A 27,958-nucleotide genomic window follows, 5' to 3' on the forward strand; every position below is an offset into this window, starting at 1 on the left:
ACTGGTTTGCTACTCCTACCACTCTTATGGTACGCCCTGAAAGTGGCAATTTCGGAACCTCTGCACTTCTGACTGTAGAGCGTGTAGCTCCTGTGTCAACCAAGGATGAAACCTTGTGACCCATCACCTTCCCTTCTACATAGGGTCCCCTCTGATCTACTTCTAGGGACGCTGCAAGCCTGCACTCCTCACTGTCTGAACTATCATCTGACCATTCATCATTCATTCCATCCTCACCACGCAATGGGAACTGCTGCACTGTGTTATTTTGACTCATCATTTGACCTGTGACCTGCTGAGGAAGCATCACCTGTTGCTGTCCCATTGGAGCTAATGGTAATTGCATTTACTGTCTAGGTACCATGGGAACCTGCTGTTGTACTTGCTGCATTTGTGCTGGTTGAACACGCAGCATTTGTATTTGCTGCATGGGCTGTAGCCCCTGCATCTGAACCATGTTATTCTGGAAGTTCTGATTTTGACCTCTCAATTTTGGACCCCTCACATTTTGAAATGTACCGACATCAGTGCTTTGTTGAATGACACCATCATGCACCACATTTGGGCATTCCCGCTTCCAATGCCCCACGCCCCGCACGCGTGACATGGTGACATCTTTTTCATCCCCTGCACATCATTTTGAACCACAACAGTATTCAAGTTTGGACCGCGATTCACAAAACCCCGACCTCGGCCTCTCAGTTGCGCCTGAAACACGCCATTCCCCTGCGGTTGCTGCTGTACCATCTGCTGGATTCCATTCCCCTGCATACCTGCCTGTGCTGCCCTTATCTGCATCACCATCAGTTTCTCCTTCAACTTTCTCTGCTTCAGCTCAATCTCGTCACTACAGTATTTCGCATACTGCAACACCTCATCAATCGGCTTTGCTTGCCAACAGATCAAATGATTCTTAATCATCTTGCTAACCTCTGGTCTCAATCCTTCAACAAATCTGAACACAAGATGGTTCATGTCTTTCAGCTCAATAGTCTCAGTGCCACTGTAAACTGCTTAAACGCTTTCAACAATCTCTCATAATAAGCATGGATTGACTCTTTGACCTCATGTGAGGTCCGGTCGATTGTCTGCCAATCAGTCACTTTCGGTGACACTTTCTGCTTCAAAAACTCAATCACTTTATGATAGTACTTCATCACCTCCTCAGATGGTGCTCCAGTCACCTTATCCCTTGACGGATCCTGTGTCGGCTAGTCCACACCTCTCTTGCACTCAAGCCATAAATCAGGTGGAACAATAATCTCATACAAGGTATTCAAATCTTCCCAGAGACACTTCGCAAACTTCACAAACCTGTCTGTCTGCTGATACCGTTCTTTTGGCTTCTCCCTCAACCTGGGATAATCATTTGTGAATGACAGAATGTCTCCCCCTGACCACGGTACATGGACTAGAACCCCTCCAGCTGTTTCTCTCATTGGTAACATTTTTACTGTCCCAGTGTCGGGTGCAGCTTTAGTCTGATTTGATTCCGGACTGTCAATTTTCTCCTTGTCTCTTTTCCTTGCCTATCTGCCTTCCCACTTTTCTAAAGCTCCCCAGATCTGTGCACTTTGCAGTATTTCTTTAAGATGCGCTTTCATTCCGGCAGACCTCATGTGATCAAACTCTTTAGAATCGAAGTCTAATCTGTAGCTTCTTTTCAAATGTTTAGTATTCTCAATGTCAATGTTGTATTTATCTGCCAGGTTCGCCAACCTCTGGTGCACCTTGACCACTTCCTTAGTGATTTTGGGGCACAAATACCTCAATTCTGCCTCTGTGTATGACTTTAATCTGTTCACTCCCATTGTCCCTTCCACTAGTTCTGCAGCTTCCACACCCAATCTCACAAAGTTCAGGTACTCATCCCTCTCTGACCTCGCTTCTGTCAGTGCGGTAGTTTGAGAAGTAACCACTCTTTCAACTGTTGCACAGAAAAACCTTGCAGTGAAATATTTCTGCATGCATCATTGGCGACTGTGAGGCATTCATACTTATTGTCTGTGGGGTTAGCACACCTAGCCCTGCTTGTCTCATTGCCTCCAAAGGTGCTTCAATCGGACTAAGGTCCAACAAGGACCTGGGTCCTTTGGCTTATTGTTCTCCTGGTGCCATGATTTGGGGAGTTCCTATGGACCCCCCTCTTATTGCATCTTGGGTAACTACTCCCTGATCACACATACCAGGCTTACCCTGCGCATACAATGGTACAGGTGGGCCAAATGGAATTGGTAATGATATGGCAGCTGGTGTATTACCTGGTCCCAAACCCCGCGGAGCAGTAACTCCCAAAGCTTGGCTCACTGTGGCCGGTGCAGGTACTAACGGAGGTCCTGCTGCTGGACTATACCCCGGAATCAGCTGTTGCTGAGGCAGCAATTGCGGAGTTGGCCCAATCTGCACGAACCACGATTTTGTATATATCGGATCAGGCGGCACCATTAGATTCTTAGTAGTCTCTAGTACTGGGACGTCTGAATAGATTCTCTGTATCTGTGGTGGAGCTTGCAACTGTATCTGCATGTCTGGCGCAGTGGGTACACTGACACCACTTTGTGTCAAAACCGTATCACTAGTCTGCACTGTATCTGTAACTCCCTTATCCTGCGTCTGGTTCCCAGGACCAGCACTAGTGCTCGGGGCGTTGTCATCTACTGCATAAGGTGGCGGGCGATCATGCAACAACTGGTTAAGAAACTCTTCATCGTCCGAGTCGTTTTCCTCTATCCAATACCTCTTAGTCTCTTTTGGTTTACTAGAGCTCTTATCTGTCTTACAGGTGGCTTTCTTTCCCTGTGTCTCGTCTTCTTGTGTTATTGCTGGAAACAGTTTGAGTCCGTCAACTATTCCCCTTCTCCACATCTTGCTCTCATTGTCCTGTCTAGCCTCAGCTAAAGTCTTCTCTGCTCTTTTCATTCTCCTCTCAAATTTCTGCTGTCTTTGTTGTATGGCCATTAAATCCCAGACTGCCTCATACTGAGCTTGCCTCGGAGGTGGCTTTTGTACACTTAACATCCACCTCAGATTTTCTAAAATTCTCGTGTTGAACGTTCCATGCTCCGGAAACGCCAAACATCCCTCTTTTTCTGTTAATTTGCGCCACTGTTTCATCCATAAGCAAGGCGCAACTCCCTTCTCCTCCATTACTATATAAGCTGGAGTACCCTCAGGCGGTGTAGGCTCCCCTTCATTCTCCATAATGTATGCGTCTCCTTTCAGAGCGCTCCTAAAAGCTTTAGGAAAATTAATTTTGCGTCTTTTGTTTTGGTTTGTATTTAATCAGGAAGTTACTTTAATTCCCAGGACACTCTTCACCCACCTTTCTCAAACTATTGCACTCACGGAAGGCTGCCAATCTGTGCCCGACCCCTCTCGGCAACTGACCTATCCCAGCCCGGCACCACTGTCGTCACACTCACACACTGCGGCTGACAAAGTCTTGCGGCTTGTCCTCCTCACACTGGATTCACACCAAACTAATGCAATATATTGCAAGCACCTTTAACAACAACAGCAACTCAAATTTGCCGGTGTACTACAGGAAGTGTACACATTCGCTTCAGAACTTTACAGCGATTTCACTTAAAGCCTCGCCCGCTACTCTCTCCTTCTCAGTTCCCGCATACGCAAGCAGAATTCAACCTGCAAATCCTACTCTCGACTTGTCAATGGTTTGTCCTAGTGCACTATAGAACTTGCCAAATCTCCATCGAAGGTTTCACTCATACACGTGATTCAAACTTGACTTGTCAACCACGCCCGATTGACCTATTAAACCGCACAAATTACAACATAAACTCAAGTGTCTCCTACACTTGTCAATATACTCTGGAGTCTTAGACCGCGACAGGTCCATACATTACGAACCAACCACGTGGATAATTTTTTAGCACAAAGCGCCACACTCACATGAAGTACGCCAACTTCCCTACTCTCGTACTGCGGAGTACGCCCACTCCTGCTAGAACAACATTTCCTAGCCTAAACACACATAATCTTCACAAATCACCTGCAAAACGCATAAGCTGAGCAATCGCAAATTCTATACCACACATGCTAAAACGCCGAGAACTTTCCCAACTCACTTAGGCAGGCTCCGAGATCCTGGGAAAGTCATGGGGGAATTTGGAAACACATCATATCTCCAATTTGCATTATCTCAGAAAAACAATCTAAACAGTAATTCTCCATCCTAGGGCCCCAAAGGGCCAAACCGTCGCTCTGCTACCAGAACTGCTAACGAGTCCCTCTATGATAATTTATTACACATCAGGACCCATTTTAGGCCAATGAATCTTTTGACCCAGTTGAGAGACAACTTAGGACGAGATAGCTAATCAATATGTCAATCAATACGTCAATAATGTCATCAATATTTATTACAACAATGCATTTCACTTTGGTCAAAGACATTAATCAACTCAAGACACCACCATGACCTTGCAGTCATGAATAACTACGCCAGTTTAGTAGATTTTTAAGAGGTTTATTCCCTATTGATTACAATACTACTAGCAGATTTATTAATCTCTAAAACAAGAAACACAGTAGCATAGTCACTATATGACAACTCTGGTAAGTTTTCATTAATGCAAGAATCACAAACATCAGAACATAGCACGGCGTGGACATAAACTATCTTTAGCAGAGTATTGTCAACAAAGCATTGATTCAGTCGTTTGTCTATTTGTGTCAGTTTCAGTAAACCCCTCTAAACTAACCTCTAATTAGCATTGGCATGTTGGGCTTCATGCAAAACAATTTAGTAACATCAATTTGGAAAACATCTAGCTATGGTCTCTGTCAAAATTAAGCAGTTGGTACCTAGAAAGGAAAAGCAAGCAGACAAATCCCAATTTCATTGTCATATAGTTACCCTCCAAGGTTTGGGTCAGCACTCAGGTTCGCTCTTCGTCTTCAGGACATCAGTTGATTCGCTATCAGTCAAAATTCAGCTCTGGGAAAAAAAGGGGCACTTCCCTCATAAGGAGGTAAAGTTTAAATGGGCAATCTAAGGAAAAGGATGGTTTAAGTAAAACCAATAAGTCACCAAACAGAGTGACAGAGTTTCTGGATCAAATCAATAGCATCGGCCTAACCAATCTAAATGGCTCCCTATGTCATAGGTTTTTATCCCTTTTTCGTTGTACATTCCCCTAAAACTTGATTGGACAACTGTTGCACCCCACTATCTTTAGCCAATTAAAAACAGATTATGTCATTAATTCTTTCACACCGCATTAGTTCTCAAGCAGTTTATTGGTCCATATGATTGACGTCTTCAGAGGTAGAACGTCAGGTATGATTTCATCCTTCTATAATTCTTTGCACATCTTCAGTCAGTGGCTCCATTGTCTGTACCGGTTTGGGCGACCTTGTACAACATACTAATCTACACTGTTGCCTTTTAGCTAATACATTTCTACAAGCAATATGAATTTCATGAGAACGGATCTACTATAGTTACATTCAGCTTCTAGTTTGAAGAAAAACAAGAGTTCATGTCCTTTTGCAAGTCAGCACACTGCACGTTTAGAAAAACACACTTAATATGAGAGCCAGGCAGCTAGGCCTCGAACTCATGCTAACTAAGGCCTACAAGATTTAATAGCAAACTTTAATAACATAATCATTAATAATTAGTATAAAACCATTCTTTAATATCATATTTCATCAACATTAGTCATTTTCAGTAGTCTCCGTATACAATGGCAGCCACTCCTCGTGGTCACATTTCAAGCGCACGTTTTAGCAAAATACACTAATACAGTTTCTATGCGGCATTATTACACATTAATTCATAAACATTTCATGTCAATATAGATTATATATGCTTACGTTCTCTCACGTCTTCTTGCTAGGACAAGGCAAAGGAGGGCAAACTTCCTGCATAGCTGTTTTTTAGCAGCTGATGGAAGCAGACCCAACAACACTGGACAAATTTCTAGCGCTACCTCACACCCACTGGAGACAGGCAGCCAACTGATGCTGGTAAATTGCATGTAGTGCTTGCTGGGTAAGATATGTCTGGTGTACATTGTAGGAGTTTGAAGCGGGCATTGGAACTGGCCCTCTGCACTCCTTCATGGACCTTCACCCATTCTTTCGCCAAGAGTGGCTCCCAAATGATCGCTTCCTATTTGGTTTGCATAGGGAGTACAGGCTGCGGTACGTCAACACCCAGCGCCCAGTTTAGATGGGAGACCACCCTGCAATTCCCTGCCATGTTTAACATGGCTGATAATGTGTTAGATCTAGTCGGCTTATCAGGGAAGGAATGCCACACTTCATGCACTGTGTTCGAGATCTTCATGTACTAGAGGTACTGCCCTCCACCTAGAGAGAATGAGGTCATAGATTCCTCCTCAATCGTTTAATGCTGCCCTGGGTAAAGGACCTCCATAGTTTTTCACCCCGTCCTTCCATATTTGTATAGACATGGAGACTGCAATCTTCAGGGAGGGCTGTGCCACCCATGGGGGAATTTCCGGGGCATTCGCCTCATGACGGATAACTTACCTAACTGCCCCTTCCCACCACCAACTAAATGATGTGGAGGAGAGAGGGTAGAGTCTTCTATCCCATCATCAGCAGTACCTGCAGGGGTCTTTCACCATATGTACCTCGCAGGAGTCTCCTCTCCTAATTATCATCCTGGTCTAGCGAGCGTACCATGTGTTGTGGTTGGGTTGCCATATAATAAAGTTCCAGGTGGGAGAACTCCGGCCCCCCTTGTTCCCAAAGGTGACAAGCTCAACATGTTTGCTTTTCGGTCCCCAGAGCCACCATCATATTATCTAAAGTCCAAAAGTAATGTTGTGCGATTGCATACAGTGTGCTCTGTAGGGCATAAAGACAACGGGGAAGTAGTATCATTTTTGTGATAGCAAGCTTACCCATATGGATAATGGCAGCTCTTTCCAGAACGTATCTCCTTTACCACTCAGCTTAAGTTTCGCTCGAAGTAGGTTAGCCGTATGAGTCCATTTTATCCCAAGATATTGAATCTCTCAGGGCCCCAGGAAAACCAGCTCTGTGGAAATCCCCTGCAGGAGTCCCCGCTAGCCTACTCAGGGGAAACAGTTTAGACTTGTTTGGGCTGACTCGAAGTCCTGATAACTCCTGATAGCTCTTCAGACTCCCACATGATGTTTAGTAGGATAGATGCAGAATATAGCGGCTGCCGCATATACATCAGGACATCATCTGCATAGAGGGAGAGTTGTCTCCCCAAACATAATGCCCCATGGGCCCAGTGCTCGCCATAGAAACTCTGCTAAGGGTTCCATGGCCATGGCAAAAAAGAGTGGCGAGAGGGGCAACCATGTTGAGTGCCCCAGTTCAGTTGAAAAGGCTCAGACACCACTCCCCTAGAGCACACCGGGTTCAAGGGTCTGAATAAAGCAGGCAGATCCAATGGATTAATCTGGGACTCAGACCCATCTCCTTGAGCACTCACAACAGATATCCCCAATTTAGGAAATTAGATGCCTGCTCAATGTCCAGAAGCTCTAGGGAGTAATCCTCAGTTAGGAGCTGCGGGTAGTGGTATACATGTGCCAAACGCCTCAAATTATGATAGACACAGGGTTATCTTCATTTAAGTAGATGTAAGAATAAGGAAATTTCCATGAATGGAATAGATGTGAACTCTGCATTAGTTCATACCAGCCTAAAGATTTATACTTCTGATTGCCATGAAAATGAAAAGATGTAATAGGCAGAGAAATATTGCCTTGTAACAGGTGGATATTCACTAAGCGAAAGCAATGTTTCTTCCATTTGTTTAATACTCAACAAAGTATATGTGAATTATTTGGGCCATTGTTCTCTTTGTCACTGTTAGATAGTAAGGTTCAACAGTTCCTTCAGCAGTTGCCAGAACCCCTAAACGGATCTAATACTGTGTAAGGCCCAATTTAGTTGTATTATATCTCTTACATGAGCTTGGTTGTGTTGTAATGGACCCAGGTCTCTCTGATAAAGTTTTAAGGCTGAAGGCATGAGGTTGTTTAAAGAATACGGTCTTTTAGAAAGTGTATTCATACCATTGTTGATAACTTTAAAAACTGTAGGTTTTGTTGATCAATCTGTCTAATTATTTCTGCAGCTTCTTTTTTGAGTACTTATTCTATTCATTATAAATCGTATATATTCCTGTCGCTATGAATCGCTTATTTGTAGTGGGGAGCGGTCCCAAGAAAAAATCTGAAAAATTCATGTTTTCTTTAATTGTACTGGAATCATGGGGCCATAAACCTAAAACTTCAAGGGCGAACTGAGTAGAATTAAAGGTTCCATCAGGAATCATATAATGCATTTCAGAATCTGAAATGCTTTTTTGTAATTGCCAATTCATGAACAAGGTTCAATGAACCTTTGTTAAAGAGGGGTTCTTAAGCTCTTTCAAGGTTCCAAAACCCAGACAAATAGTCTGTTGGATAGTTTTGTCCAGGAAAATCATTTCTTTAGTTATAATGCATACTCAAAATAAGGCTTTTTTCTGATGTTGGTTAACGTTAAGTAAGAACCAAAAGTCAGTAGTTCATGTGGGTTGTGGATGGGAAAAATAAGAATAACCAACAGGACACAACTGAACCCAGCCATCAAAGCATTACAGATTCCATGCAAGGAAATTGTATTACATAAAAGAAAATGACTTGGAGGATTTCTGTAGCTGTAAGTGCTGATAAACACAGGGTCTTCTTCATTTAAGCACATGTAAGACAAGCATTGGCGAAGCCAGAAGTTCTTGCCCAAGCAAGAGCTATTGACGTTGCCAATGTGTTTTAGCCATATTGTACACCAGTGTGGCAGCTGTTCAGCATGGCTAAAAGCTAGTGGCATAGAGTAGAGTGAGTGTGGAGTGTTGGAGAGTGGAATGGCAAAGACTGGAGTAGAATGTCGTAGAGTGGCAGAGAGTGGCATGTATTGGAGTGGCATAGAATAGAGTCCCGTAGAGTGGCGTACAATGGAGTGGCATAGAGTGGAGTGGACTGGTGTAGGGTGCATTGGCGTAGAGTGTTGCAGAGTATAGTGGCCTGGAGTGCTGCATCATGGAATTCAGTGCCTTACAATGCAGCGTAGTAGGTTAGAGTGCTGCGTAGTAGATTGTAGTGGTGCAGAGTAGAGTGGCATAGAGCAGAGTGGCAAAGAGAGTTGTGGGCAGCGTAGAGTGGAGTGGCTCAGAGTGGTGCAGAGTAGAGTGGCTCAGAGTGATACAGCATATAATATAGTGCTGTAGAGTGCAATGGCTTAGAGTGGTGCAGTGGTATAGAGTGGAGTGATGGAGAATAGAGTGGGATAGAGTGCAGTGGCATAGAGGGCATTGGCATGTAGTGCAGAGGAGAGATACAGAGTTCAGAGGCATAGAGTGCAATGCTGCAGAGTGGAGTGTTTCAGAGTGTATTGGCATAGAGAACGATTGCATATGTCACAGTGGTGCAGAGTAGAGTGCAGTGATGTAGCCTGCAGTTGTGTAGAGTGCATTGGCATAGAGTGCAGTGGCGTAGAGTCCAGTGACTTACCATAGAGGAGCTTAGAGTGTAGTGACATATAGTGCAGTGGAGCTGAGTGGAGTAGAGTCACGTAGATTAGGTTGTTTCATAGTAGTAGCGTACAGTGGAGTGGTGCATGGTAGAGTGCAGTAGCGTAAAATAGGGTGGCATAGAGCATAATGGCGTAGAGTAAAGTGGTGTAGAGTGACGTGGCACAGAGTATATTGTAGTGGCATACAGTGGATTAGCTTAGAGCTGAGTGTTACAGACTAAAGTCCCATTGGTGTGGAGCATATTGAAAGAGAGTGGCCTAGAGTGTAGTGTTACAGAATAGCGTAGAGTGGAGTTGTGCAGAGTAGACTGGAGTAGCCTAGACAGGAGTAGTGTAGAGGGCAGTGGCGAAGAGCGCAGTGGCAAAGAGAGTAGTGGTGTAGAGTACAGTGACGTAGAATGCATTGGCATAGAGCAGGGTGGTGCAGAGTACAGTAGAGAGGTGTAGAGTGAAATGCTGTAGAGTGCTGTGGTGTAGAGTGGAGTGGTCCAGAGCAAACTAGAGTGGAGTGGCGTGGAGTGGTGTAAAGTGGAGTGGTGCAGAGTAGAATGCAATGGTGTGGAGTGGTGAAGAGTAAAGTGGTGTGGAGTGGCATAGAGTGGAGTATACATGGTGTAGTAGCACCCTGCCATTACACCCTGTCCTGAAATTACCATACATTTGCACAGACATGCAGTTTTATTAATAAAACTATACAGTGCACAAATTGTAACGTGGAGAGGTCTGAGTTTTGTCTAGTACAACTTTTAATTCATCACAAAGAATAAACTGACCTGTGCCTATAATATGAGTCCAATTTGCTATTCCATCCCCTTGACAGCGAAAACAATTATTTGGATACCTGGGAATAATATGAGCCAGAAATTGCAGAGTGCGATAAAGCAGTCATTTGCTAAAAAACAGCATTCTATCCCAATTTGCACCTCTCAATATGCCAAAGTTTAATTTGTTGATTTTCTCCCAGGTACCCTTAGTCAATTTTAACCCTTCATACCGCTTCTGTTTCCTAGTGGCTTTATCAAACAGATTGAGACTTTTCAATTCAAACAGAATCCGTCTCAATTTCCCCGCTAGTCTGCCCCCGGATGGGTCAACCAGTTCTTTCACTATCTTTTGAGTATCCCAAATCTGACCATAGTCCAAGTCGGCGAAGTTACTAAGCAAATCACTATAGAACTCCCCAATTTTCCTAAATCCGGCGGCTTCCCATTTCTTAAATATTTCCAAATTAAGCCTACAGCCAGACCTCGTCACGAATTCAGACAGATGTGTAAAATAATTCACATATGGAATTGTATATCTTCGAAAGGAATCTGACCTCTTTTTGACAAACCACCAGAGTATCTTATACCGTACTTTCTTCGGGGATTTCACCAGCAGTATTAAGTCCCACAAATCATATTCTCTACATATTAGATCATGAAAAATTGAGAAGATTGGGCTACCCGGGACGATGCAGGTTTGAAAGTTTCCATATATTGAGCAACAAATGTCAAAAAATAGTCTTTCATATTAGAAAATGACATACCCCCTTTCTCTCAATCTACAAATAAGGTTCTTAGTGCAATGCGTGCATTACCGTTCTGCCAGATAAATGAGGAAAAAATTGAATCCAACTTTCTAAAAAATAACGAAGTTAAAACACGGGATGGCAGAAAACAAAAAATAAACGGTAGCAGTATTGCCATTTTCATCAATGCGACTCTCCCTACAACAGTTAGAGGGAGCGTCCCCCACTTTGTAAGTAATATCTGAGTTTTAAGGAGCAGGGGGGCATAATTAAGATCGTACAAATCTTCTATTGTGGACGAGAATCTGATCCCGAGATTTTACGCACAGCACCAATTCAATAAGTAATCTACTGGAAGAGCAACCATAGAGTATAATTTTGGTTGTTTTCCTATTCACCTGGTACCCCTCCCCCCCCCCAATTGTTCAAATTGAGCCAAAATTTCAAAATCCTTCTCCTGGGAACTTTGATTATCATCCAGGAATAGAATGATATCATCTGTATACAGTTTTATTTTCCCCATCTGCTCGAGTGGGGGACAGATCAGAGCATTTTGTCTAATTGCTATAGCTAAGGGTTCGATAAATAAGGCAAACAAGATGGGTGAAATGGGGCACCGCTGATGGGTATCTCGCCTGACTAGTAATTTTACTACATTTGCCAAGTTAACTATGATGTTTTTTCAGCATCTTGATGCATCTTTTGTATCAGCCCGGAGTTCTGGGGCGGTACCTGAAATCTAGATAGAATCTCAAATAGTGTATCCCATACCACTAAATCAAAGGCATTTTTTGCATCCAACAAAAGGATGACAGCACAAATTCTATTAACAGCGAAACAATCTAATGCCTCAGCCAAAAAATGGGTGTTGGTTGCAAGTTGCCTTCCAGCAATTAGCCCATTTTGGTCTGGATGGACTAAAGAGGTGATTATCATATTGAAACGAAGAGCTCTGAGCTTCATAATAATTTTATAGTCGGTATTTAGTAGCATAATTGGACGATAGGGGTTTGGATCTTCTTCATCTTTGTCTTTTTTTGGGAAACTGACTACGCTCCCAGCATGGAAAGAATTTGGGATCATCCCACCTTTTAACATATCATTAATTAAAAACAAGAAATTGTCTGCCAAGACATCAATAAAAATCTTGAAGAATTCCATCCGGGAGTCCATCCGGGGCACAGGCCTTTCCATTAGCGAGGTTTCTGACCACCTCCAAAAGTTCTGGTTTGGTAAACGGCCGGGAGAGAGCTTCCCCATCTTCTTTTGATATAGTAGCAATCTTTCATTTCCCTAAAAAAATCCCTAACAGCCGCTAAGTCAATGGGATGATTTTGGCTATAAATATGTGTATAATGCTCTAACGTTACTTCTCCCACTGCCCTAGATTATCTCTCTCCCGCGTGGTTGTACATCTCAAGCCCTGAATCATATTGCTTGCCTTTTGATCCTGGGCTTGCCATGCTAAAAACTTACCCGTAAAGTTACTCTCTTCATAAACTTTCTGACTGTAGGCCTGATATGATCTCTCCGCCCTACCAAGGTGTAAATCGGAAAGGGCCTGTTTGGCCTGATCAAACGTTTTTTTATTACTTTCCGTGGGGACCTAAGATATTTATCTAATTTCCTTTACACGTCGTCTTCTAAAACCGAGCTCTGCTGTTTATCATGACACCTATTTACAGCGTCTTGTGCAATCACCAGGCCACTTACATAAGCTTTGAATGTATCCCAGACTATGCTTGGAGCGGCCGAGTCCTGGTTCCAATTTAAAAAATCCTTTACTTCATGTCTACAGACCTGTACTCAGCCTTCCTCTTGACGAAGTAGCTGATTAAATATCCACCTTTTGGATTGCAATGTATCTCGTTCTGGCTTTAGTGATATATCCAAAATCAGCAGAGCATGTTCTGAGAGGCCAGAATACAATGAACGCTGATTCTTAAAGTGAAGAGATTTAGTTATCAGGTAAAAGTCAATATAAGAAGCACTTTTAAATCGGCTGGCGAGACATGTATAATCTCTTTTATAAGGCATGGAAGACCTCCAAGGGTCGCAGAACGCCAAAACTCTTAGATAGTTCCAAAAAACCTTTGCGACCTTTGCCTTAGATTGTTTTTTCTCTTTGACTGAAGAATCAATAAATGGGTCTTGAAGAAAGTTAAAATCTCCACCAATTATCACCTTGACTGGAATTTGCAAAAGGGATTGAAAGAGCTCCTCCAACGGCCCAGGATCCTCTTCCAGCGGAGCATAAAAACTCACAAAAGTAAATCCCTCCATAAACACTTTACAACCTACCCAGCACCACCGTCCATTTTTAGTACCCCTATGAGTTGCTTGCACCGCAGCAAACCCCTTGTACTCCACCCAACTTCCAAACATAACGAATTCCCGCAATTTTTTGACTGGAATATGAGTTTCTTTGGACAGGATTACAGAGGGATTTGCTGTTTTAACCCACTCTTCGATTGCACCCTTTTTCCTCTTGTTATCTAACCCGTTAACATTCCAAGAGACAACTCTTAGTTTGGAATTTGGGCCCGCCATTTGACCACTTTGGAAAGCGAAGATCATATGTGCCCAGAAGCTTCCCTCCCAGAAACATCCGGATCCATGATAGGTCCACAACAGTAATTCAACCGAATCCTGCTACCATTTCTCCGAAATCGATTGCCTATCATTCCTCGCCTACTTCTCCAGAGCTGTTTTTTTCCATGCTGCATTAGGATCTCTTTTTTCCTCCTTCTTCCAACAATCCACCCCACCCTTTACCATCTTACCACCCCACATCACTGAAGACCCCACCCTCTCTCTTAGTGGCCTACAACTGGAGCCCTCCCGTCTGGGCGAACCGGGACCACCTTCCATCCCTACCCCTCTTACCAACCCGTGACCCTCTCCACAGATCTCCCTCCCTCAAAATAGGCACCGTGATATGGCACCCAATTTACCGGTGGCCACAAATAAATAGATTAAATGTGTCTGCTGCAAAGCACTAAAGGCCTGATCTATGAAAAGTTTGCGCTTAGTGTCATTTTTTGACGCAAAAGTGGCGCAAATGTACAAAATTTGATTATATTTTGTAAGTTTGTGCGCTTTTGTGTCAAAAAATGACGCTAAGGCGGCACTAGCTTTTCATAAATCAGGCCCTAAGTTTAACATGCAGATCACAGGTTTGTAATTCATGTAGACAACTCAGGGGGTTAATGATTTTGTCATACAGATCATTTTAATACTTGTATAAGATACAATCCGTCTAATATGGCTCAGTAAACCAGCATCAAACAGCTGAACGCAATCCTCAATGAATCTGTTTAGAAACGCTTTTTTTTTTTTTTACCCTCAATCTTTTTTTATTCTAAGGTTGCTATAAAGGGTGCCTGTATGTAGTAGTAATTTTGTATTTTGGCAAGCAACCCCAAACACTGTGTTACATTTTAAATTCTGACTATGTGTTGCTCCAGGTCAAGAACTCTAGACATTTAGGGGCATATTTATACTCCATCTGCGCCGATTGTGCGTCAAAAACTTTCAATCAAAAATCAGTGCAAACGTTGCCCCATATTTAAACTTTGACACCCGAGCCCGCGGACGTCAAAATTCCGCCGTGTGTGTCATTTTTTGGATGCGGCAACTCGCCTTGCGTTAATTATGTGCAAGGTAGGCTTTCCCGTCCAAAAAATGGCTTAAACGGCTGTGCGTCGTATTTATGCTTTCGGGCAAAAATGACGCACGGCCGGGAGGCGGAGCCAGAAAATGACACACAGCCCGATTTGCGTAAAAAATTAATACCTGGGTCAGGGCAGGCGTTAAAATGGGGCAAACACACCTGAATTTAATCGGAACAAACAGCAGAGCAGCAGAGCAGCAACAGAGAGCCATGGAGGTCATTCTAATCCAGCATGCACGCAGACGCAGAGCCCAGCAACAACAACAGCAGCTACAACAACACCAGCAGGGACCCCAAAGGCAGCGCAGAAGGCAGAAGAGGATATTCCGCCCAAGAACAACCCTTCTGGGCCTCAGGGAACACAACATCATACAGAGATACCGGTTGAACTGGCAGGCCATTCAGCAGCTGCTGCGAAACATTGAACAGCAGTTGAACACCACTTTGGTGACACCCCACACCATCCCAACAGAAACCAAGCTGCTTGCCGTACTTCATATCAAGTGGCTCTTTTCAAACAACTGGTGCCCTGGTAGGCTGAATATCACAACCATCATTCTCCGCCTTTTTGCCCAAAGTACTGGATGCCATCATTCGACTGACACCCCGCCACATCTGCTTCCCTAACACACTGCAGAAGCAGCAGGAAACTAAACAGGGGTTCTACGCAATCAGTGGCTTACCACACGTCCTTGGTGCAATCGACTGCACACATGTACGCCTTGTGCCACCTGCTGCAACTGAACACCTCTACCGCAACAGGAAGCACACACATTCCATCAACGTGGAGGCCATTGTCGATCACCAAGGATTGATCACCAACATCGTGGCTAAATATCCTGGGAGTGTACATGACTCATACATCTTCCGTCACTGCACCATCAATCAACACTTCCAGGATGGACGGTATGGCAATGGACTACTTGTTGGTAAGTACAAAAACCTACATATATATACACTGCACAGCAACCCACTAGGACACACAACACATACACCACAACAGCAACATGTCAACAGAAACACACTGAGGTCGTGACATCGCTAGCCATGTTTCTTAACTCACCATTGAACCTGTCACACATCGGAAATTACTGTACAGCCTAATGTGAATACGTCAATGAGTGTGGTTGCCTAAATGTCACCTTGCAAATTGTAAGTGTCCCAATGACCTTTACATTAATACATTGCCTAAGTCTAAAGGTATGGGATGTCCAGGGTACTTTCATATGAACGTGCTAAAAACACTTTCAATTTTAACTCTGCATGGAACTATCATCTCACCCCCAGTGAAGACACACGGACAACTGTATCACAAGTCACAATGCTAGGGAGGGCACACTGTACTGAAAATCCCAAAACATATTGCTGACAAACGGTTAGCAGACAAACACTTGTTCAGCCAAGGAAACAACACAATGCAGATGGTATAGCCTACAAGTATAGGATGTCACATTAGTACACAAAAGAGACACAGACAACACAAGACAACTACTGCCATTAAAGGTCTTTTCAATAGTGCCAGCTACATCAACATGATCCCATTCATTTTCTATTGCAGCTGATCAGGGGTATGGCATCCAGCCATGGATTATGACACCATTTGGCAACCCGAGTACAGCTGCAGAGCGTGCATACAATGAGGCCCATAGGAGGACACGCAGCATTGTTGAGCGGACCTTCGGCATCCTCAAGTCAAGGTTCCGCTGCCTCGACATCACTGGTGGTAGCCTCCTATATTCCCCCGAGATGGTCTGTAGGATCATCCTCACGTGCAATATTGCACAACATTTTTGTCAGAAGAAACATTCCCCTCCTGGAACCAGAGCCACACATGCCTGAAGAGGAGGAAGAGGACGATGATGGCCTGCAACAGGAGGGGGAACTACAGAACACAGCTGCTGGTATACGCAGGCGGCAACAGATTGTAAATAATTTCTTCTGAATATGATCACCTTCACCACTTTAGTTAACTATTTTAAATAAACACCTATTATAATCACCATATCATGGTCTGGCTATTCCTTTTTACACACCTTCATCTCTACTTATCAGGCACCATCAGTGCTATAGCCATCCCTGGATTGATAAAGTATATATAAATAACAAAGCTTAATTGAAAATTAAACATTTTAGAATGCTCTGTAAATTTGAAGGAACCTGAACTGGAGCCTGAAAATTAAGGTGATATCCTTAGCTTGACTTTCAGGAAAAGCACAAGCACTTCAAACAGTAGTATTGATGATTAGTGGCCTAATTGAAGCAATAGTATGCTCTGACAAAAAGTGAGGATGCATTGATGGCAAAAAATTCAAAGTGATATGGTAATGCATAGCATATAGCTTTGTTGTTTAGAAATAAATAAATTAATGAACATTTTGAAAAGCGCCAATCATCCCATTAAAATTATAGTTTAAAGTTGCGTTTGTGAATTAAAGAAAATATTTGATAATTTGTGCATTTGTTCGAAATGCTTGTTTCTGTAGCAGTGTATTATTTTGAAGTTCACATCCTAGAAATTGTTTAGTCAGAGGTACTCTCGTCAGTAGTGAATCAGTACGGGTCCACAGAAGTCAAAAGGTTAAGAACCACTAACAGAGTGCATTGATATGTTTTGATCATATTAAAATATTTGTTTCCAACACACTTCAGAATTAACCAAAACTGTGCTTAATTTGTGCGTTCCTAATTCTGATATATTCCAAATTATTACAGTTATTTTAAATGATGTTGTGTGCTAGAACATATCCTTTTCTACCCCCAGCATCCAGCAAGATAGTCCGATAAATCCTCTAATTTTGAGACAGACAAGCAATAACGAACACCAAGCTCCCTCGGAAGACAGAGCCCGACAACTGCCCTCTGTTAACATGCCTGCATACAGAAAGGAGCACTCATGGAAGAATAAAAGGGGATGTGATGTGAAAAGGCTTTGCTTCTTGGGAGGGAGGAACTCACCCTGTACAGCCTAAAACAAATAAAGCCAGCAAAGAGAAAGCCGAAAACCTTGAGCTGCAAAACACAAAGCCAATGATAAGGAATGGACAGAATGCATTCACAGGGGAGTTCTCCGAGTGTCCCCAAGATGTTGCTAGCAAACTAGACAGCTGTGCTCTCTGATAGGCTTTAGCCTAAAAATTGAATTTTCCACGAATGGAATAGAAGTGAATTGTGCATTGATTCATACCAGCCTAAAGATTTATATTTCTGATAGTCATGGAAATGAAAAGTTGTAATGGGCAGAGAATTAATATGTTGAATTAGCCATGTAAATGTAATGTTCACTAACTGAAAGCAGTGTTTTTTCAATTTGTTCGATACTTAACAAAGAATATGCAGATTCTTTTTTTGGCCATTGTACTGTGTCAATGTTAGATTGTAAGTTTCAAAAATAGCCATTTCATTCAGAAGTTGACAGGTACATAACCTGATCTAAAAGTTTGTTGGCCCAATGTAGTTGTATTATAACTCTTTACTGATGTTGGGCATGTTGTAACTACGGGTAGGTGGTAAACACCTCCTGCAGAGTTTTGCCACTCCACTTGGACTGCAGAGTTCGGCAAAAACTCTGCCGTGTCGCAGAGTTTACTGGCGCCCGGTCACTTTCATCACAGATGCGACTACAATCCCAGTGTGCCCTGGGGTTTATCCATGAATGGCACCTCTTTGAATAATGAAGGAAAGCTCCAGGCCAATCAGCTGTCAGAGAGCTGTGATAACTCGCAATGCATTATTGATAATCAAAAGTAGTCTGACATACCTGGTCCCAGTGAAAGGAGGCGACTTCCCAACTCGTGTAATGTGCGGGTGTGAGCTGGGGCAGTGCTGCTGCTGAGGTGCAGCTCCAGAAGCATCATGCTTAGACACAAGCAGGCCAAGCCACAGCACCTGCACTCCGAGGACTGGAGCTGGCCGCAGGGGGTGAGTATGGGCGCGGCAACTGGGAGCTGCTGTTGCATTCAGGTAGCATGGAGTTACTTTATTCAGTTTATTGTGGTTGGAAGGTTTCCAGCATTATGACCTCATGAGAGTTGCTGCACTGGTGTCACCCTGCTTGGAAAGCGCTGCTGTTCAGAAGTGAAACCTCCTGCAAGCCTAGCTAGAAAAACTTTCAGAGTAGAAACGAAAATGAGCAAAGCTCACATTCAGTTGGGTATTGTGTGCTATATATAGAACCTTCACTTATATTGCATTTATATAATACACACATATGCGTGCCTCCTGTGCAACCAGCATATGAGGCACTTCACACACACACACACACACACACACACACACACAGGCCATGCTGCTGACTACTCCCGCAGAAGATGTGTTGCCACCTGAATCCCAGCTGGAGACAGAGAGTGTCTTACTCATCACCCACCCTTCTCAATACAGGCATTTCACATAAATAGAGGTAGAGAGAGAGGTGCACAAACAAAGTAGAGAGAGAGCAAGAGAAAACAGGGGAGATTATTTCAACCATATGTGTGTTTCTGAGATGAAGAGGTGCATGCAGTGCTCCTGGGAAACTCTTGGCTCACCATCTGCCCCTATGCCTGAGGCAGGAATTCAGTGGCAGCAGCACTGGATCGATGGGCAAGACCATAGCAGCGGTTCCCCTGAATTCAGACTAAAACCTTTTCTGTGTGCTCTGATTATAGAAAGAGACCCCGGATGCACACAGCTGGGGTGGACAGAACTCCCCTGAATCTTGCAGAGTTTTTATGTAACTCCACAGAATTCCATTGAGTAAAACTCTGCAAGTTTCGCCCATCCCTAGTTATTATGGACCCATGTCTCCTTGAAGAAGCTCTAAGGTTGACAATATGATGTTGTTGAAGAATACACCGTTTTAGAAAGCATGTGCATACAATTATCAATAAAAACAGTTTGAAGGTTTTCTTGATCTGTCTTTCGCTCATTTTCTCTGCAGCTTCTTTTTCTGAGTACTTATTCCATTCATTATAAATGGCATATATTCCTGTCGCTATGAATAGCTTATTTCTACTTGGGCATGAACCGAGAGGCAATCAGAAAAAACATGTTTTCTTTAATTAAGAACACATGCTCCTTCACAACTGAAAGAATGAAAGGTTCTAACCAACATTGGCACAGGTTGCCCACAAAATATGTGGTAACAACTATAGATGTGTGGGTTCTATATTGTGAATCAGGATGGTTAGCTTTAAGGCCAGGGGTCTTAGAAATAAAACAATGCATGCAGAATCACATGGCCATAAGGCTAAACCTTCAGGAGGGAACTGAGTAGAAATATATGTTCCATTCTGGACCATATTGTTTATTTCAGAATCTCAAATGTTCATTTGTTATTGCCAGTTCATGAACAAGGTTAAATACAGAGGGCTTCTGAAGGTCTTTTTGTGGTTCCAAGTCCCAGACAGTGTTACGTTGGCTCTCATTGTACCAATGAGGCTGCTGGATTTGTGAGGCAGCATCACCTAAATTGTGGGAAACTGAGTTTGATCCCACACAATGTGACAACTGTTGGCCTACTCTGTTTCCAGCCAGCTAGCAGTGCCTCACCTATGCCCAAGAGCAAAGTGATTTGTGGTAGCTGGGCGCAATATATTGTGATCTCTCAAGAAAATAGTGGTGGATCAGATCTTATCCTTTTCTCCCAATTACATTTGTCTCACACATGCAAAGACAAACAGAAGCGGAAAATGGCAGTAGTGGAGAAGCCTTTTGTCTATTGAAACACCTTCCAAATATAGGCCAGGGAACTGTCAGTCTCAGCAAGCAGCTGCGGCGAAGTTAAACAGCATGCGGTGGCAGTCATCTGGCTGGAACCTCCCTCTAACATACAGGGGGCAGAGAGAAGTTTTATAATAAAACAGCTAGGCCCATATTTATACCTTTTTAGTGCCGCATTTGCAGCATTTTTTTACGCAAAAGCGGCGCAAACTTGCAAAACACAATTGTATTTTGTAAGTTTACGCGATTTTTGCATCAAAAAGCGGTGCAAATGTGGCGCTAAAAAAGTATAAATATGGGCCCTAGTGTTATGATAAGAGTGTTCCCATGTAAAAATACATATGTTTCTGTAGAATGTAAAGGAGACGCGGTGTACCACTTTGTGCCAGCAACCCTATCTTGTTGCGGCCTTGAACTAAGCACAGAGTGAAAGAATATCATGCTAAGAAATGTAAATGCATTCCTTGGCAAAACAACAGCAAGAAAGAGGAAAATAAAATATCACCACAAATGTAATTGTTTCTAAAATAATAAAATGGATTTAAATTAAATGTAAATAGGTGAAAGGGCACAAGCAGCAGGCCTATTTGCTAAAATAACATGCCCAAAAACAGAACTGAAATGGCTTCACTACAACAGGTAATCTGTTTGATAGTTTTGCTCAGAAAAATAAATTCTTTGGGTATAATGCATGCTCAAAATAAGTCTTCTTTACGGTGAACCTCCCACAATTGTGTTCCTCAGATGCTTTTCTCATTAATATTTTCTTTTTATTATTAATGTCCTTGTAAAGCCAAATTCTGATTAAATTAACTTGCATACAAATGTTTATTACTATTGATTATAATTAAATTGGTTTGTTGTGGACATTGTAAAAAATAAAAAGCTGAGGGATGGGACCTGTCCTCACTCTGAAAATAGGGAAATTTCTTCAAGAAAGTTGGGTGACTATTAAGAGCTGGAGTTTTACGATGTTCATGCTGTGTGTACTTGTATGTTTCTCTTAGATAACTAGTTCTATGTATATAATAGTGTGCTTAGTCCTGAAAACATTATAGGGGTCATTATGACCCCAGCAGTCGGAGCTAATGTCAGAGCAACAGGCTGGCGGTACTTACCGCCACATTATGACATTGGCCAATGTACCACTCCGACCGCCATGTTGGTAACAGCCGCAGAGCTGGAAATGAGAATCTCCAGCCCGGCGGCCACCAATTGTGCCGCCAGCGGTATTAAGGCGCTGCCTACCGCCATGGTTTTTGTGGCATTCGTAACACCAGGAAAAACCATGGCAGTAGGCCCTATCAGTGAGAGGGAATAGGAGGCCCCCTTACCCCCAAACCTCCCCAGACACCCCCACCCCCTACATCCATGCCCCCTCAAAACACACACACGCAGAAACACACTCATCCCCACATACACGACGCATGCATACATTCATTCACGCACACATCCGCACTCATATCATCACATACATGCTGATACACGTACACATTACCATACATACACGCACTCACGCACATTCATACACGCACTCACACACATTCATCCACGCACTCACACATTCATCCATGCACCCAAACAACACTACACACACGCACACACTCACACATACATGCACACACACCTGCACACACACACACAACAACCCCCACACCCCTGCCCTGTCGGAGACCTGTCTTACCTGGATCCCGGGGGTCTTCCGGCAGGGGACGGGATGGGGCACTGCTACTGCCAGCAGCGTCCACCCGCAGAACACCGCCAGGCCGTATTATTTGTCATAATACGGCTGGCGACGGTCTACTGGCATGGGGCTGCTGGTGGTAGGAGCGCGACCTTACCGCTATCCGACAGTAAGGCCACAGCTGGATTTCCGCCCTTCTTGTGGCGGAAATCCGGCTGTGGTCATATTATGGAGGACGGATGGTAGCCGCGACGATGGTCTTTTGGCGGCCGTCGCCGTGGCGGTAGGCGGTTTTTACTGCCCATGTCTAAATGAGGGCCTATATTTCTTTATAATTCAGTGCATTCAAATAAGAATCATTGTTCAAAGTGGTATATGCCTGCAAATCAGACATCATGGGGCTTATTTACAAGCCCAGTTGCGCAGTGTAGCACAGGCTGTAACAGCACCTTGCTGCGCTGCCCTGAGTTACAGCGAAAGGGCAGAAATGCACCATAGCTACATGATCCGCTACATTTTCGTCCTCTGCCCCTGCACTGGTACCCAATGGGTTTCCTACGCTGAGGCAGGCACCCTTGCACCAGTGGTGGCTGGTGACTGAAAGCAGTGGTGGGGCACAAATACAAGACGGAATTGCACCTTGTGAGAGAGCCTCACTATCCACGTATTTCCATTCACCTACTCACCCACTGCCTTTGGTCACCTACCCATTTACTCATCCACATTGTCATCCACTGCCATTCACACAACTCTTATACACAGACACCCACATTTTCTCAGCCACTCAGTCAAGCCCTGCAAACACATTCAAACAAACACACATTGCCTCACCCATCCAGTATCCAGCAGTTTCAGTGATAAAAGGTACACGTTTATTTGAGCTGCAGATTACATGTTTAATATGACATATCACGTCATTAGTCTGCAGAAGAAATAAAATGAGCATAACTAGCCATGATAAATTACAGGAACCATTACTGCCTTTGAGAGACAAAATCACCTACAGAGGCAGTGAAAGGAGAGGAGAGCTGAGAGAACAGATTTTTTTCTTATTGTCTGTAAAAAAGATAGAGCTCCAACTTACTTGTGTGCAGAGTTGTCTTTGGCATATTTATGACTTGAGGTCTTCAGGTCACACTCCTGTCTCCCAGGGAGCCCTGGATGGAGTTATTTATTGTATTTATTCAATTTCTCTGCCACAGACTGGGGATTTTCTTTGCGCAATGCAACATTCTTTTAATAAAATGTGACCTCTGGTACGTAGACCCTTCTGATCACACCCCACCATTTGAGTAAATAGGAAAGGGTGGAGAATAATATAGGAGTGACATGAAGTTTTCAGAAACTCGGGCTTACAAAAAAGGGCTCCAGGCTGTTTACAATCAGGGCTTCTGGTGGAGGAGGAGATAAGCCAGGGACGTCACTGCGTTCTGAGAAAACGTAAGGGCTTTGCATGGGCAAGCCCTGTCAGCCCTACTATGCAGCTTTCAGCCACATACTGACGCAGGCGCAGTGGGGCTTTTCAAAGTGCACAACTTTCACTCTGAAAATGTTGTGCAGAAAATGTTTTACTTTCATCATGTAATTAAATATATGCTTCACTAGAGAGGCCAGAAAAGGCTAGGGGCGCAGCCCCTTAGCCCTTGAACACCAGCCGCCCCTGCCTTGCACCATGGTGCAAAGATGCATGCGTTGCAGACAGGATTGTTTCTCTGCAGGAAGGGACACCTTCCCGTATAAAAGCAATCCATGGAGGCTTTTTCTTCTTTCTATGTGTGCTGCAAAGTGCGGCACACATATAAAGAGGAATCAAATAAAGAGAAATAAAGATATTTCTCCTCGTTGCGCATACCCTGGGGAGGTGTAAGATTTTGACTCATTCTCAGGTTTACAGATTATTGCAAATCTGTGTCAAAACCCTTGGTTGCTGCATGGGAAAACCCACCTCAATGCCAGTGCAAATCCTCACTGAAGCAGTGTACGGCAATGCAGTGACTTGCGCTACTTTGGCTTACACCATATTTACAAGGCCATGAAAAGGCATGCAAAGTGGCTTTGTATGGCCTTGTAGATATGGGCCTGGTGGTCCGGCAGTGCACAGGGCTTGTAAATAAGCCCCCATGTGTTTTACAGTCTTTGGAACCCAGTCATCTGAAAAAGAAGCAGAAATAATCACATTGATTGCAAACCTCAACACATATAGCAATTGCAATGTCTCAGTTGGGTCCATTGCTTGATAAACAACCTTTAACATGCTATGCCCACAGGTATAGGATAAGCTGTGATGTTTGCAATGTTTGAATGGAATGTCCATTCAGTAGCAGTAGAACAATGATAATTTTTGGCAGCCACACAATGAAAAGAAACACTCCTGCATTGATCCAAATATAGGACAAAGTTTGTATCAAGTATCAAGTACCTGTCACAAAACTCATAATTAGCAAGAAGAAATCTATGGAGTAAAGTGACAGTGGAATATGTTGAAATGTTCTCTGCGTGGAACTCACATTTGTTATTAGAAATCATTATTTCTCGAAAAAGCATCATCTTGATTAGTGTTAAGAAAAGCAGTGGTTCATAATAATCCATAGTGTTGTGGTGAACATTTGCAACTGTAGTGATAGTGGCATCAGTGGAACCCTTTGCTCTCTGTAAAGTTTGAGAAGCAGTAAGGTCAAATATCCCTGACTGCGTACACAAGCTAGTGATGTTACTGCTCTTTTCTGAGGTAGCTCATTTGGAGAAGAGAGGTTTTACTCTGAATCATTCATGGTTTTCATGAGGGTCTGCTGTGCAGAACCAGCAACATAGTGCTTCTTCCCATGGTTCATGGACACCTCTTGGTTTCTCTTTGAACCAGACAAAGGGGATAGGATGACAGTTTGGCTTGCACACCAAGCGCTACAATGGATGCTATGTAGGATGGTTTAAAAGCTTGCTTGTCATGGATTTTTTCACAAATTAGATCCCCTACTTTAGGAACCCACCTTTTAGCAGCTGTGAAAACCTTCTGTTCACTGCTGGTGGCATCAAAATGTTTCACATTAGATGTCACACACTAACCTGGTTCCAACCACAGGGGCGATGCTGGACCTCCAATCCCAGGTGGGCCTGTACAGTATAAAAAGGAACAGCCGTCTTGTTTCACCAACAGCACCCGGGTGGAAAGGGGGATGGGAGAAAACAAGAAAAACTGAACCCATGTCACTGTGGGAGCTGCTCAACTGCCTCATACACTGTATGGAAGGTGGGACTGTCTGGACTTCGTTATCCTCTATGCAGATGCAAAACATCATAAAATGGCAATAGACAATATTATCAACAGATGCCCTACTTAGAACCTCAAACAATAATTTGTGCTTCTAGTATACATACTGGAATCATCATAAACATTACATGAAAGAGAGAGCAGCTACCAATTCAAGAATAAATGACGAATTTCCGGACCTCAGAAGCATCCAGTATTTTGATTCTGAGCTAATACAACTTTCGTCTTTAGAAACTTATTCCAAGGTACTCAATACAACTTGCCAGGAAAATAAAGACACACTTTTAGTGCATGAAGAGTTCAGAGCACTGGGCCTCCAGGTGAGTGTGCTATACTCCAAAAGAATTTCAAAATCCAAAGGGCCTCACACCTTCAGGGAATTTAAGTCTTGAAAATGTTTCAAGTCTGCAGTTTAGTGCGCACTAACCTGCTAGTTGAGGACATAGCCTTATCAATACTGGAACCGGAGTCCAAGTCAACATGAAATTCAGTACAAGAAGCTCAAGAAGAGGTGTAATCATAGCTCATGAAGAAAGACACTGGAAGCATCACAGACACCAGAATCCCAAAGTCTTCATGAGGGCTTGGAAGACTAGAGTGCTGGAAGTTGAATCAGGAGACGATCACAGGTAAGAAACTAGCGCACGACTGGAACACAGGAAGTTGAGTGCAGGAACGATGCATGTGCATGTCGGGCACAAGTTCGAAGGCAACCCCCGATGCAAGTTAGGGGGTTATTTATACAAGAAGCAAAGAGATTTCCAGAAGGATACATGACCCACATGGAAGCATGGAATATTCCAATGAACCTGGGAGGGAAATGCACGTGTTACATAACAAGGGAAATGGGTCTAGCTGGAAGCAGGTGCAAACAGTAATTGACATATAGCTATTACCTTGTGGTACAACCTAGTGTTCCATAGAGGAAACGTGGTTATCATAACTAGATATCTGATATCTGCAGGGGCAAACTGGGTGAAACGTGCATAGCAACAAAACAGGAGGGTAATGGTTCAGGCGGTTCGGGAGGGGGAACCAAAGAGGGGGCACAGGTTTTAGAGGCACCACTAGTGAAGCAAGCATGACTGGGATTATTCAGGTTAGGGAGATGCCACAAGGGAAGGGTGACATAAGCCCAGAGAGTAAAACCCACAAGAAATAGGGCACAAGATGGAGTCGCGACATTAGACCGCTTGTCTCTGAGCTCTTGGACACTCTGTAAGACATTCAAACATTGTTCCAGGTTTAACTTATTATTGTCTGCCACCTTCCCAGGATTATCTAGGCCCAGTACATACATGGATACTTCAATGTGAACCTCGTATGAATTGCAACCACCAATTACTCATATAGGAATGTCTAGACATGTTATTTATTACTCTCTGCACTCTATAACGATTATAGTACCAACAAAGACCTGGACTAAGTACCCAAGCAGACAAGGCTTGTTTAATCATGCCGTTAGAATGCTCAATTGATCTGTTGGATTCAGCTCAAAATGGATTGCTGAATTTTAGACAAACTCCCTATAACGTAGTGTACCTGTGCGCCTTGTAGGTGAATGCAGTATCATTATGAAATGAATGAACTCGTAACGCTACCAGATACTGCAAATGCTTTATGAGTACTTGAGCACGTGCATCTCTCAGGGGCCATACTCATAAGAATCGAGAACATGAATCATTTATTACCAATACATATTTATACAGGTTAACAGAATTTATTGGGCCCATATGGTCCAAATAAATCACCCTGAAAGGGATGTTGGAGACAATGAGGGGAGTTGTTAGGGGTCTTCTAACAGTAGAAAGTTTGAACTGTTGACAAATATTGCATTGGGTACTATAATCTCTAGTCTGTTCATATAAACAAGGCCACTAGTTGTGTTGCTGAAGCATTGCTCCTTGATTGAATTTAACCTGGACAGCTTATGAGGAATTATCCTGTCTCCCACTCCTGATATGGAAACCACAGGAGTATTATCTAAATTAAGGGTGTAAGATTACTTAGGAGGAAAGCCTGCAAGAGGCTTATCACCCTTCATGGTTGCCTAAATTGCTGTTAATATATCTGTGTTGATCTTCACTAGAGATCTGGTTAGGACTGCTACTCTGAAACTCTGTATTACAACCTTGGCAGCTAAGTAGGCTGCATAGTTTCCTTTGGCGTGAAACCTATTATGCTGATAGCCCACAAGGTGTGTTACATGGAACAATGGGAGTGTATCTTGTAAGACAGCTACCTTTCCCCAGAGGTGTTTCTTCTTAACAGGAATCCTAGAATCAATCCAGACACCAATGATGCAAATCAACATTGTACTCTGCACACAGGCGGATGAATCAGATATTATTATTGTGGGAACTGACAGGTTAGCCTTCTGTAATGCAAGTACCAAGGAATGTATTTCTGCATGTTGTGCAGTACTGTCACCTAAGGCTTTGATGTTGGTGCACTGCACATGGAATTCACCATCATTACACATTGCACTGAAGCAGGCTGTGGAGTACTTATATCTTGTTCCTACTGCTGGTTGAGTAGATATCGGTGACTCAATGGGTAAGGCTTTGGAGTTGA

General features: G+C 43.4%; 1 protein-coding gene across 3 annotated transcripts in view; it reads left to right on the plus strand.

Moving 5' to 3' along the window:
* Positions 1-27,958, plus strand: part of LOC138296086 (FERM domain-containing protein 6-like) — a 1,138,137-nt gene that overhangs the window by 1,073,979 nt on the left and 36,200 nt on the right. The window contains exon 12 of one of the 3 annotated variants that reach the window (XM_069234917.1): positions 17,497-19,616. The exons of the other annotated variants lie outside the window; for them this stretch is intronic. Coding sequence (XP_069091018.1) covers positions 17,497-17,519 — 23 coding nt within the window. The 3' untranslated portion in view covers positions 17,520-19,616. Of the gene's footprint in view, positions 1-17,496; positions 19,617-27,958 lie in introns of those variants that run through there. 3 annotated transcript variants of the gene reach the window in all.

The sequence above is a fragment of the Pleurodeles waltl genome, chromosome 5 (assembly GCF_031143425.1).
Source record: "Pleurodeles waltl isolate 20211129_DDA chromosome 5, aPleWal1.hap1.20221129, whole genome shotgun sequence".
Classification (NCBI taxonomy): Eukaryota; Metazoa; Chordata; class Amphibia; order Caudata; family Salamandridae; genus Pleurodeles; species Pleurodeles waltl.